We start from the raw sequence: 13662 nt of genomic DNA on the forward strand, positions 1-13662 counted from the left end.
AATGAAAATGTCTCATAATTCCACATTCTAATAAGTCTCCAGTGACTTTCATTTTAAGAAAGAATGCTTAGTACAGGAAAGTGGTTTGGAAAATTTCAACAGCACAGAAAGGTATTAAATGAAAAAACCTCTTTTCCCTGGCCCCATTCCCTAGAGGTAACTATTGTTAATAGATTCTTTTATGTCCTTTTGGGGAAAAAAAAATTTATGCATATTCCAGCCCAGTTTACACCCTGTTCTACACTTTTCTTTATACTCCTAATATTTTTCTTGGCATTTATTTCTGCATCAAGACAAACAGATATCTCACTTTAAATGGATTCATAGTGTTCTGTTGTTTGGAAGAACTATGTATCATTTCTAACTAGCTAAGTGATGGACTTTAAATGTTTTTCCAGCTGGGCACGGTGGCTCAGGCCTGTAATCCCAGCACTTTGGGAGGCTGAGGTGGACGGATCACAGGGTCAGGAGTTCGAGACCAGTATTTCCAACATGGTGAAACCCTGTCTTTAAAAAAAAAAAAAAAGTTTTTTTTCAACATTTTGCTATGAACAACTTTGTGGTAGTGAATGTTATACATATAACTTGGTGTCTTTTTTTAAGTATATCAGTAGGATAAGTTCATGTTGGCAAAATGATCTTCAGTGTGGTTGACATAACTCTTATTTCTACTGATAACGTTGAGTGCATTTTAAATACATTTTAATACCTAATTTTAAATTATCTTTTCTAAAAGTATTTTTTCTAAAAATAGGTATTATGGTAATTAAGTACTTATTTGTTTTGTTTTGTTTTTGTTTTTCTGAGACAGACTCTCACTCTGTCGCCCAGGCTGGAGTGCACTGGCACGATCTTGGCTCACTGCAGTCTCTCCTTCGTGAGCTCAAGCAATTCTCCTTTAGCCACCGGAGTACCTAGGATTACAGGCGTGTGCCACTCTGCCCAGTAATTTTTGTATTTTTAGTAGAGATAGAGTTTTGCCATATTAGCCAGGATGGCCTCAAACCCCTGACCTAGGGTGAACTGCCCGCATTGGTGTCCCAAAGTGCTAGGATCACAGGCAGCAGTCACTGCACTCAGCCTTTAGTTTTGTTTTTCCCTCTCCTTTCTCTTTTCTAGTTTACCATAGTAATTAATGGTAGATGTTGCGGGTTTTCTTGGAAGGTATTATTAAGATAACAGTTTCTAAAGACTGATAACAGTCTGACATGACAGATGACTACTTGCAGTCACATTTTAAACATACTTTGAACTGATGAAAACCATTTCAAAAAGAAAAGAGAAAGTGAGGGTGAAAGAGGAGAGAGGTGAAGAGTGAAAAATTTTAGCAGTTATTTCTCTAGAAGGTAAAAAAGGAATGCTTTAGTAGGTATTGAAGGAGGAGTCAGGGTCTAGACTTCAGGCCCTCCTTCACTACCTGCCATGGAACCTTGATCCTAGTCAGTGTATCTATCTCCTTGGGCTTACTAATTTATAAAATGAGGTAGGTGGGGCAGGTGTTATTCCCAGATTTATGATTATGATCAGCTGGGCATGGTGGCTCATACCTGTAATCCCAGCACTTTGGGAGGCCGAGACAAGGACATACTGGAGGTCAGGAGTTTGAGACCAGCGTGGCCACCCTGTCTCTACTAAAAATAGAAAAATCAGCCAGGCGTTATGATGCATGCTTTAAATGCCAGCTACTCAGGAGGCTGGGGCAGGAGAATCGCTTGAATCTGGGAAGTGGAGGCTGCAGTGAGCCAAGATCATGCCACTGCACTCCTGCCTGGGCGACACAGCAAGGCTCCATCTCAAAAAAAAAGAAAGAAAAGAAAAGAAAATGTATAGCACTATATAAATGTAGGCTGGATGTGCTGTTTTATTTCATACCCAAATAAAAATTGCCATTATTCCACACCCAAAACCTCCTGTGTTATACTAAACTCACTTGTTACTTTGAAAGATAATCATTTTTGATAATCAGCTGTAAAAAGTAATGTTTACAGTATGAAATGTTTTCAAATGCCAGTTTTTCAGAAACTCATCTTTGAATTAATAGGATATATTTAACTTTAAAGAATCTAATCTTAATCCTACCCCCAAACATATAGAACAGAATTTTATTTCAGAAGTAAAACACTAAAATAAGTATGGATACTAAATGTATCTGTAGGCAGACTGCTCCTAGTTCTTCTTCCCCTGTGCTAATCTAGATGTCTAGATGTACCTTCAAATTGGAGTAATTGAAACATTCTAGTATGTCTGACATAATCATTAATGTTATCTTTGAACACTGGTTATTCTACTCTATATCAGCTAGGTTACAAATGCTACTAGTCCTCAAGCATTTGGTATCTTAATCATTGGAAAGTATTTGGGGCCTTTTTCAGAACTTTAAAATAACTATTTACCAATGAGGCAACAATCAGTATTTACTGGCATTTAGTACTGGTGAGACCTTTTACAAACTGAATTATATGGACACCATTTACAGTTCAAAATCTCTATTGTTACTATCTAACATCAATGACAATGTAACTTTTATTCTTCAGTAAAGTAACTTGTTTTTAATTAGAAAGCCTTTTTTTATTGGAAAATTGTTAAATGGAATACTTATTCCAATGTTCCTAAGTCTATTTTGTGTGGATAGTGAGCCTAGGATTAGATGGAGATGGTCATTAACATTGCTTGTAGCTTTACAGAGAAGGTTGTGCTTATAGTTGGGAACTATAACTGCATGAAACACAAGTGGATTAATATTTTAAAATATTTATTTACTATGTAATAATTTGTGTGGTGGTTAAATCTGGTTTTGGACCAGAAACGTGTAGCTCTGCCCAAAAGATGACAAGCAAGCTAGAAATGTGGTTACCTTACTCTTGCCATGTCACCCTACTCTCCAGCTTCCTGTTAGAGGAACCAGATTTAAAAGTAGCACTGTATTTACTGTGTTCTGGCAGAGTAAAATAATGATAGTGGTGTATCTTTGGAAATATGCAGTACTGGTTATTGTCAGTTTTTTGCTAGAAAATGCTGTAGGAAGGAATTATTCTCTTACAAGAATTTAACAGAAAATCCTAGGACATTTGAAAAAGTGTGCCACAAAAGAACGTTAGTCACCATACGGAATCTAAAATCCATACTTACTACAATTACATAATGTGGACAGTTTTAAAAACAGAAATTTAATACCTTATAGGAATTTGTCTTAGACACATTGTTTTTGAAAAATAGAGGATTTCCCTCTTTTCTGTTTTGTCATTGTTCTTGCCTGTCTTCCCCATCACTTAGCAGAAAGAAAATATGACAAGATCCCTATCTCTCCTTTGCTAGTGCTTTTGGCCTCCCACCATCTCTGTTTTCTAATGGGTGTGAAATAGATACTTTTAAATGAATTGAAGTTTTAGCTCATGTTATTTGAAGCAACTTTTGAGTTTTTAATATTTGTTTTGTAGGGAGTCTATGTTTGTAGATGATTTGTTTGTAATTGTGAATTAACTGAACTAAGATACAACACAACTGCATTGTCAAGCAGTAACATTACTAAAATAAGTTGCTACCAATTTTATCTTTACATTTTCCAGTTGTTTGTGGCTAAATTTGTAAGAGGTAGAATGGTACACTAGAAGGAGCATTATAATTGGGAAGCTGTGCAGTCTTGCATCAGATAACCTAAACTCTCTAGGCTTTAGCTTGAATGGTTGCTAATTGTCATAACTTAAAAAATATATCAGTAAAGTTAACCTAATATAATATATGATGCTTCAATAGCATTTTATTTTTTCCTTTTGCTTTGTTACAACTTAATTTTTATTTGAGTGATGTCCTAAATTGTTTCTGTCTCTCATCTCACACTCACTTTTTTTAAGTCAGAGACCAGCTTGATGGCAAACTTTGTGCATAGTTCTATGTTGATCGGAAAAATTCTATTTTAGAAAATTCCAAGATCTAAAATCATACTACTTAAACCACATATGTTATGAGGCCTACGTGTGCCTTTAAAATCTGAATCAATTGTATATTATCATCTTTATTTCTAGATTCAGAGGTGTTTGGAATTTTTCTTTATGCTTAAGTATAATGAAAGGGAAAGGATCATATGGGAAGTTTTAGTTTGTCTTAGAAAATGCAGACGTTAAAACTTACCACAATTTGTGGCATCATATTAGTCATTGAATAATTTCAGTATTGTTTGTGAAGCTGTATTATACAGAAATACTAATTTTTCCTCTTTTCTCCCCTTCTCAGCCATCTGTTGAATCTTCAAGTCCAGGTAAGTATTTTCCATATTTTTTATGATCTCTGTTTGACTAACATTTGTCCTATTAGTTGCATAAAGGCTAGAGGAGTTAGACTATCATCTGACTTGCTTTTCTTCTGAATGCTTCTTTTCTCTGGGGAAAAAGAAATGGATGAAATGTTTGACTGCCCATGAAAGTACAGGTGAGGCTGCTATGAGTTCATCCTAAAAATGATGATTTTGGGGGTTTCTTTTTTTCGGTGAGTTGTGAGTTGCCATATGTGTTTCTCACAGTTTTACATTATTGTTTGACTTGTAGTATATATATAAAGTGTACTTTTTAAAAAGAAATAATTAGCTTAGAAATATTTGCTTGTGTAGGAATTTCCAAGTATTTTTATTTGAGAAAAAATTTTAAATGCGTTTACAGAGGGAGGGGAAAAATAAAGTAAGCAAAAGATTCAACAAGTGAATATTTAATGTAAATAAAGAATGTTCTAAATAAGGAAATTATTCTTCGATTTGAATAGGATCAATTTTATGTTCTGACCACACATCCAGGATTTTTGTATTCTTTCTCAAATACAGTACATATTCATTTTTTCCTTAGAGATTTCAAACCTGTGATCTTTGAATCAGATCTGTGCCACAAATATTTTTTTGTTTGGCCACCGTAGTGATCTTCATAAATATGAATATCTTAAATATAAAATCTGGATTTAGGGTTCCCATGGTCTGGCACCACGGGGTACAATATTCCTACATGGCAGTAATTCATTGGAGTTAAAGCAGTGAGGATAGAGTTTAGTACTTGTCTTTTAGCGTCAGTGTTCAGTGACTATCGAGAGAAATGAGACTGCCTTCTGCCTGGCTGGGATATGTGAGTTAAGGTGTAGTCAAATACAGAAGAGTAAGAAAGTGAACCCTCTGAGAAATGGGACTGCCTTCTGCATAGGATATGTGGGTTAAGTAGTCTAATGTAGAAGAGTGAGAAAGTAAACCCTCTGAGGTATATTAATGTTTTATTTGAAAATATCTAACATGTATAGAATACTTAGATATGATATATGCTATATTACTGAATTTTCCAGATTACTGAAGCAATCACCTTTCTGTGTTTTAAGTTTTAGGAAGAAAGCTTTTAAAAAATGCTTAACATAAGATAAGCCTGTTTTCATAGTTCAAGTTCCTGGCTATGAACATGAATCATTGTACTCTCTGAGGGTTGGACTAGATCATGTCCACATCCCTTTTAAATGACTAGTGTGCTCAGTTGACAGTTGATTTTGTCCTTTTGATTTCAGTTGGAAGTATCTTACTCTTTTTAATATGCTTGAGAGTAAAGTACATTAGGCTTTGTGCATTTCTGAAGCTCAATAATTTTTTTTAACTTTGTTGTATAAGTACATCCTGGATGTAAGTTAAAATTGGAAGTAATCTGACCTTGGATAAGTGTTAGTTAGATCACCATATTCATTTTTAGGACATAGAATTGTTTCCAGTTTTTTTTTTTTCAAACACAGAAATTGTTTTCATAGAAAAATATACATCCTTAGACGTATATACGTATATATGTCCTTAGACATAGAAAAATAGGTTTCCTTAGACGTATATACGTATATACATCCTTAGACGTAGAAAAATAGGTTTCCAGCAGAAACCCTACAAGCCAGAAAAGAGTGGGGGCCAATATTCAACATCCTTAAAGAAAAGAACTTTCAACACAGAATTTCATATCCAGCCAAACTAAGCTTTACAAGCGAAGGAAAAATAAAATCTTTTGCGAACAAGCAAGTACTTAGAGATTTCATCACCACCAGTCCTGCTTTACAAGAACTTCTGAAAGAAGCACCACACATATAAAGGAACGACTAGTATCAGCCTTTCCAAAAATATATCAAAAAGTAAAGAGCATCAACATAATGAAAAATTTACACCACTAATGGGCAAAACAGCCAGCTAGCATCAAATGGCAGTATTAAACTCATATATATTATTATTCAAATTGGATAAAAAGCCAAAACCCATCGGTATGCTGCATCCAGACCCATCTCATATGCAACGATACACAAAGACTCAAAACAAAGGGGCGGAGGAAGATTTACCAACCAAACAGAGAGCAAAAATAAACAAATAAATAAAAAGCAGGAGTTGCGATTCTCGCCTCTGATAAAATAGACTTTAAAGCAACAAAGATCAAAAGAGGCAAAGAAGGACGTTACATAATGGTAAAAGGATCAATGCAACAAGAAGAGCTAACGATCCTAAACATATATGCACCCAATACAAAAGCACCTAGATACATAAGAACTCTCCACTTCAAATACACAAAACATATATTCACACCTATTCCAAAAGTGACTACATAATTGGAAGTAAATCACTCCTCAGTAATTGCATAGCATTTCATAGGTTTAAATGAAATATTGGTTGGCTGCTTGTTTATTTTCTTCCCTTATTCCTTCCTGTCCCCATCGTTAAGCATAATTATTAGCATAAAAGAGGTTTTCAATACCCATTTCCAGACTGCATTCTAGCCTGGGCAATACAGCAATACTCCCATTCTCTCTCCCTCTTTCTCTTCCTTTTTCTTTCTCTCCTTCATTCTTTTTTTTTTCTTTCTCTCTTTCTTCCAAAAAAAAAATACAAAAATTAGCTGGGTGTGGTGGCTCATGCCTGAAATCCCAGCTTCTCAGGAGGCTGTAGTGGGAGGCTTGCTTGAGCCCAGGAGGTCAAGGCCACAGTGAGCTATGATCATGTGACAGAGTGAGATTCCACATCCAAAAAAAAGAAGAAAAAGAGGGTCTCGTTCTGTTGCCCAGGCTAGACTGCAGTGGTGCAATCAAAGATCACTGCAGCCTTGAGTTCTTGGGTTCAAACAATCCTACCAACTCAGCCTCCAAGTAGCTGAGACTACAGATGTCCACCACCATGCCTGGCTGATTTTTAAGTGTTTTGTAGAGACCAGGTCTCACTAAGTTGCCTAGGCAGGTCTGGAACTCCTGGTCTCAAGTGATCCTCTCTTCTTGGCCTCCCAAAGTGTTGGGATGATAGGCATGAGCCACTACACCCAGCCACATTTTTTTTTAATGGGCAATACACTTGAACAGACATTTCACAAAACAAAGTAGATGAGTATTCTGTAAGTACATGAAAAGATGTTCAATATCATTAGTTATTCAGGAAATGCAAATTAAATCACAATGATCAAATTAAAGTCACAATCACTTCTACTAGAATGGTTATCATTTAAAACATTTTGGAAAAAAAAAAAAAAGAAAAATATACGTCCTACTTGATTTTTATAGTATTGTGATACTGCAGATAAAACAGATTTAGATATTTCTGATGAATTTTTGAGGCATTCATCTGATAGTACATAGATACATAAAATAATTACTCTGAAAGCGATATTAATAATGGTTTTCTCAGTTTCCATTACATTTGAGTCAGCCTAGGCTGAAATGGAAGAATAATGGAATTTGAAGAATACAAATGTTGTCCAGACACAGTGGCTCACGGCTGTAATCCCAGCACTCTGGGAGGCTTAGGCAGGTGGATCACTTGAGGTCAGGAGTTTGAGACCACCTCGGCCAACATGGTGAAATCCTGTCTCTACTAAAAATACAAAATTAGCTGGGCATGGTGGCACATGCTTGTAATCCCAGCTGCTTGGGAGGCTAAAGTGGGAGAATCCTTTAACCTGGGAGTTAAAGGTTGCAGTGAGCCAAGATCATACCACCGCACTCCAACCTGAGCTATAGGGTTAGACTCCGTCTCTCAAAAAAAAAAAAATCTTTGATAACCTTGCTACGTGTTGAATACTTAACAGATTGAATATTTATATTTCTTTAGCTTGTTTTCAGACTGAGATAGATCTTTTGAGTTAGACGGTATTTGTCATATGAGGCTTCTGCACAGGGCAGTGTTTATTGTTGTTATAAATAATGCTAGTTATAGGCAGTTATAAAAATTGGCAGAGAAAATTAGAATAGTCATGTAAAAAAATTTTCAGTCCTCTGGTAAAAAGGCTATATCCTTTGTAGCATCTGTACTTTGCAATCAGTGCTAGTAATAATAGTCATATGGCCACATTAATTGGTTTTTCTGTAGTCTCCACCAGTGTAGCCAAAGTAGAGGCACAATGTAAGGCTTTTTACCTATAAGACCAGTAGCCATTAGAGGTGAGGAATTAATGGAAATGAAGGTAATTTAAAAAGTGAGTAGGTGAGTAGACATGATATAAACTGAATTTATCTTTGAAAAGATGTAAGGTACCTTTTCTGCAGTAGGGTAGGATTTCATGACAAAGCAGTGACATTTGCCTAATTCTGATGCAAAATACTTAATTTATACAAAGCACCAGGCCCCTTACCCCTAATGATTTATTATTGGGATATTTTTTCCCTAGGAGACATCTTAATGGTGGGCCTAGCTATTGACAGAAAGGAATAAGATGGTTAGTTGATTCTAAGGAACAAGGCAAAAAGAAGTTGGATAAAACAGGTCAGATGAAGGAGAGAGAAAAACTGAAAATTGAAAGTTTATAGAAAACAGCGTATAATGCATGTAGGGAGAGGAACTGGAGTGAGACAGGAGTAGTTTATCTACACTTTGTTATTTGATGTAATAAGGGAGTGAAATGGCAAGCCTTCATATGTAATTGGCTTTGCAAATAATAAAAAATAGACTTCAGGTGTGTTATAACACATGATTTGATGCAGCATACCCATGATCTTGAATTTTTTAAAAAGTCAATCAAGTATAACAAGGAATTAAGCATAATTATTTTTGATAATACCTGTGTCCAATTAGAATTATATTCTGATTGGGATAATAGTATATTATCCCAGTATAGTGTGAGGATTTTTTAGGGTCTTTCTTCCTAAAGGGAGAAAAGTATAGCATCATTTGTAGGAATTCATAATTATTGACTACTCAGCATCCCAGAAGATTCCTGGGTGAACTGAAAAGTTTGAGGAGAGTTTTCTCTTGAAAACTCAGAAGAGAAAAGGTTTGGGACAGATAACTACACCTATATTAATGTTTCTCAAATTGTGCTTCTATAAAACCTTTGTGTCCATTCCCTCAGGCAGTACTAAGATACTCTACTAAAATTGTGCTAAGCTCTTGTTAGTTTCTGGAAGAAAATTAAGATATGCTTTTCTGAAAAATGTTTTTATTTTGTAAATTACTCTAAAACTTTTGTGTTAATAACTCATTTTTACTATAATCTGGTATATCTGACTTGGCATATAATTATGTTTTTAGTTATTTTCTATTTAATATCAGTATTTTCTTTTTTGTTTTTGATAGAGATAAGGTCTTGCCCAGGCTTGTCTTGAACCCGTGAGCTCAAACAATCCTCCTGCCTTGGCCTCCTTAAGTGCTGGGATTACAGACATGAACCACTGAGCCTGGCCTCATATCAATATTTTCTATGCTTCTCAAAGGGCACAATGATTTTAAGTGCTTTGCCATCTGACCCGGCTTGCATTCACTCATCTTAGTACATAGGCTCTCCTTAAGTATTCTTTGAGGTAGTATACTAAAACTATTTACAGGAGGCTTAGAGTACAATAAAAGCATAGGTATTGGGATTAGTATACTCAGGATTCACATTCCATCTTTGCTGTCTACTGACTTTGTGAGTTTAGGCTTGCCACTTAAACTCTCTAAGCCTGAGTTTTTATTTTCCTCTTTAAATGGGGTGATAATACCTATTCATAGGATTGTTTGAAGATTACTTGAGATAATGTATGTGACGTGCTTGAACATATTATCTGGCACATAGTAAATACTCAAAAAATGATTCTTTTGAAAATTGTGGGAAGTAACAGAAGAACCCTGAGCCTTGGGCACTCCCTTATTCAGCTCACTCTCTCTTTGGTTTACTTACTGTTTCTCGTTCTGGAGTAAAATGAGAAGATAGGTACATCTGTTAATATATAACCGTCAACAGTTAAAATTTTAAAAATTGCCAATTTTTTTCAATGTTCAGTAACTCACTTGTTTATTATTAAACAATGCTTTTGCAAATCTAGGTCCTCATTGGGGTAAAATGTGGAGATATTTTACAGAATATGTATGCCCAGCCTTTGCATTCTACTATTAAAAAGCTTGACCTTGTTGGGTTCAGCAATATTCCCCAACCACCGGGCTAAAAACAGATTAGCTCACATGTCAGTTACCTACTAGCTTATTTTTAATGCCTTTGATAAGCGTTCTGTTTGCAGTGTTAATAAGTTTTGCTTTTCTACTCAGTCTTTTGAATTATTTCTGATAAAAATCAACTACGTAAGTTAAGGACAGCTACTCAAATATTAAATTTTTTTTTTTTAAGTCAGGGCCTTGCTCTTTCTCCCAGGCTGGAGTGTAGTAGTGTGATCATGGCTCACTGTGACCTTGACCTCCCCAGCTTTGGCAGTTCTCCTGCCCCGGCCTCCCGAGTAGTGGGATGACAGGTGGACAGCAACACACCCAGCTAATTTTTAAATTTTTTATAGCGATGGGGTCTCATTGTGTTACCCAGGCTGGTCTCAAACGTCTAGGCTCAAGTGATCTTCCCATCGCAGCCTCCCGAAAGTGCTGGGATTAAAGCATGAGCAACTACATCCAGGCACTAGAATATATTTTCAAGGAAGTACTTAGAGAATAATAATATTTGAGTGCAGCTGTGTCTTCGCTAGACTGTATTCAGATGACTGTATATTTCACATGATTATACAGTCATCCCTCGATATCTGTGGACCTCCCTTAGATAACAAAATCGTGGATGCTCAAGTCCCTGATATGAAATGGCATAGTATTTGGATATAACCTATGTGCATTCTCTTACATACTTTAAATCATCTCTGGTATATTTATAATGCCTAATATATGTAAATGCTATGTAAATAGTTATACTGTGTTGTTTGGAGAATAATGACTAGAAAAAAAGCCTGCACATGTTGAGTACAGACAAAGGTTTCTTATTTTTATTTTTATTTTCTGAATATTTTCAGTCTGCTGTTGGTTGAATCCACGGACACAGAAACATGGACATGGAGGGCTGACTTATATTCTCCTTATGGGTCAGAGGAGTTCATACTCATTGGGTCTATCAAACATTAATCAAATGGTTAAGAATTGTGATTTTTAGGGCCAGGTACAGTGGCTCACACCTGTAATCCCAGCACTTTGGGAAGCCAAAGCAGTATGATTGCTTGAGCCCAGGAGTTCAAGACCAGCCAGGGCAACATAGCAAGACCCTGCCTTTACCAAAAAAATATTAAAAAATTAGTTGGGGGTGGTGGCTGTAGTTCCAGCTACTTGGGAAGCTGAGTTAGAAGGATTGCTTGACTCCAGGAGGTTGAGGCTGCAGTGAGCTCTGATTGCGTCACTGCACCCCAGCCTGGGACAGAGTGACACCCTGTCTCAAAGAAGAAGGAAAAAAAAGAATTGTGACTTTTTTCCCCACACGAAAAGTCTGTTCTTATTTGATATGACCATTTATTATTTACAACTCATTTCATATTTATTACATTATAAACACTTTTAAAGCTATAAACATTTTCCCCGTTTTGCTGTTGTAACTATGAATATATAGGAGTGAGAAGGCAAAAAATAATCCCTTTGAAGAGTTTTGTTTTTGTTTTCGTTTTTTTGGTGGGGATGAATAAGAGCAAGAATTTTAAAAACCAATATATAATAGTTGCTGTGTATAGCTTTTTCTTGGTGCTTTTGATTTCTATCCAGCTTCAAATTAATAAAAATATATACACTTATGTTAATAAGATCCATTTAATTTGGTTTACCAAACTTTGTGAAATATTCCTTACCAGGAGGTTCAGCAACATCGGATGACCATGAATTTGATCCATCAGCTGACATGCTGGTTCATGATTTTGATGATGAACGAACATTAGAAGAGGAAGAAATGATGGAAGGAGAAACTAACTTCAGTTCTGAAATAGAAGATCTTGCAAGGGTAAATAACATTTAGAGCTAGAGTAGGAATTGGTTATGACTTTTTTGTGGAAAGAGAAGATTTGAAATTTTGATTCTCTGTGTTTAGGAGAGAAAATTGTGTTATATATCAACTATACTGAAAAATTCTATGTGATCATAGGTGGGATATTTAAAATTTGAAATTAAAGGCTTTTAAAAACAATAACTTTATTATGTGAAGTAACAATTCACATAGTTGCTTTGGTAAAACATGGATTATTAAAGGATTCTGCTATAAAAGGTGGTCTGGTAAAAAATGGACTATAAAAGGATTCTACAGTGCTTATATACCATTTGTCTGTCCCCAGTTACTGTATCTTTTACTTACTCTCCTTCAGAGCCAAAAATGTCTTACCATTTCCTCATTTTCCATTCACTACACAAAGTGCTCTAGATTATCTCCACCTCTTCCTATCAAAGTGACCGGTGACTGTCCTTGTTTTATCTGTTGTTACATTCACTTTTCTCTCTCTAGCTTACTTTTTCTCAGCAATATTCAATGCAGTTTAACACTCCCTTCTTTTACTTTAATTCTGGAGTACACTACTGTCTGGTTTTCTTTATTCTTTTTGTTCCTATTCAGTATCTTTTGCAGATTCTTCTTCCTTTACTCAAGATTTACATGTTGGCAATATTTAATTCTCAGTTTGGACCTTTTTTTCCTCTCCTGTTTCTGTCTGGATCAGTGCTCCTCAAAATGTAATATGAGGGTCAGCTGTATCAGAATTACCCGTGTACTTATTTTAAAAAGCAGATTTTTAGACCTCTCGCCAGGCATACCGAATCAGAATCTCTGGGGGTGGAGTTCAGATCTACATCCTTATTAAATAACTTGGCATTATATGTACACCAAATTTGAAAATTACTACGCTGTGTGATTTAATTTATTCCCATGGTGTCTATATGCTCAGTATTCTTTAGTTTATATTTCTAGCATTAACCTGTTTCTTGTTTCCAGTTTTGTTCATCTACCTTGACATTTCTACTTGCTTATCTCAATAGACATCTCTAATTTATAAATGTCCAAAACAGAACTATTGACTGTTTTTTCTCTAGTTGTTCTTTCCCTGTCCTCTCTATCAGTAGAAAGTGGCACTACTATTTACCCTGTTGCCTAAGTCAGAAACCAGTGAGTCATTTTCCTTCTCTTTCAATATCTTATTTGTAAAACCTGTTATTTCTATCCACAAAAATATCCCTTAGCCGACTCTTTTGCTCCACTGCTGCCTAGGTTGCCATTATTTCTAGCCTAGATTATTGCAGTAGCTTCCTAACTGGTTTCCCCATTTCCTCTTTTATCATCTTTCTCCTGATAAATTTCCACCCAGCAGCTGTGATGTTCTTATCAAAATGTAAATCAATTTATATCAACCTCCTGGCTTCCTGTTATATCCAAAGAAAACCCAAACCTCTCAACCAGGCCAGCAAGGCCACCTTCATGATAATGGCCT

At 35.7% G+C, this 13662-nt stretch overlaps 1 protein-coding gene across 7 annotated transcripts in view; it reads left to right on the plus strand.

The window, feature by feature from the left end:
- Nucleotides 1-13662, plus strand: part of MIER1 (MIER1 transcriptional regulator) — a 62577-nt gene that overhangs the window by 10882 nt on the left and 38033 nt on the right. For 4 of the 7 annotated variants that reach the window (XM_012442481.3, XM_064372478.1, XM_064372479.1 and 1 more), the window contains 2 exons: nucleotides 4231-4255; nucleotides 12046-12191. In XM_012442481.3, coding sequence (XP_012297904.1) covers nucleotides 4231-4255; nucleotides 12046-12191 — 171 coding nt within the window. Of the gene's footprint in view, nucleotides 1-4230; nucleotides 4256-4388; nucleotides 4426-12045; nucleotides 12207-13662 lie in introns of those variants that run through there. The other 3 variants (XM_012442479.3, XM_012442480.3, XM_012442488.2) reach the window with 2 other exon arrangements.

This window comes from Aotus nancymaae, unplaced genomic scaffold (genome assembly GCF_030222135.1).
Source record: "Aotus nancymaae isolate 86718 unplaced genomic scaffold, 86718_ANA_hifiasm-v0.15.2.pri h1tg000007l, whole genome shotgun sequence".
NCBI lineage: Eukaryota > Metazoa > Chordata > Mammalia > Primates > Aotidae > Aotus > Aotus nancymaae.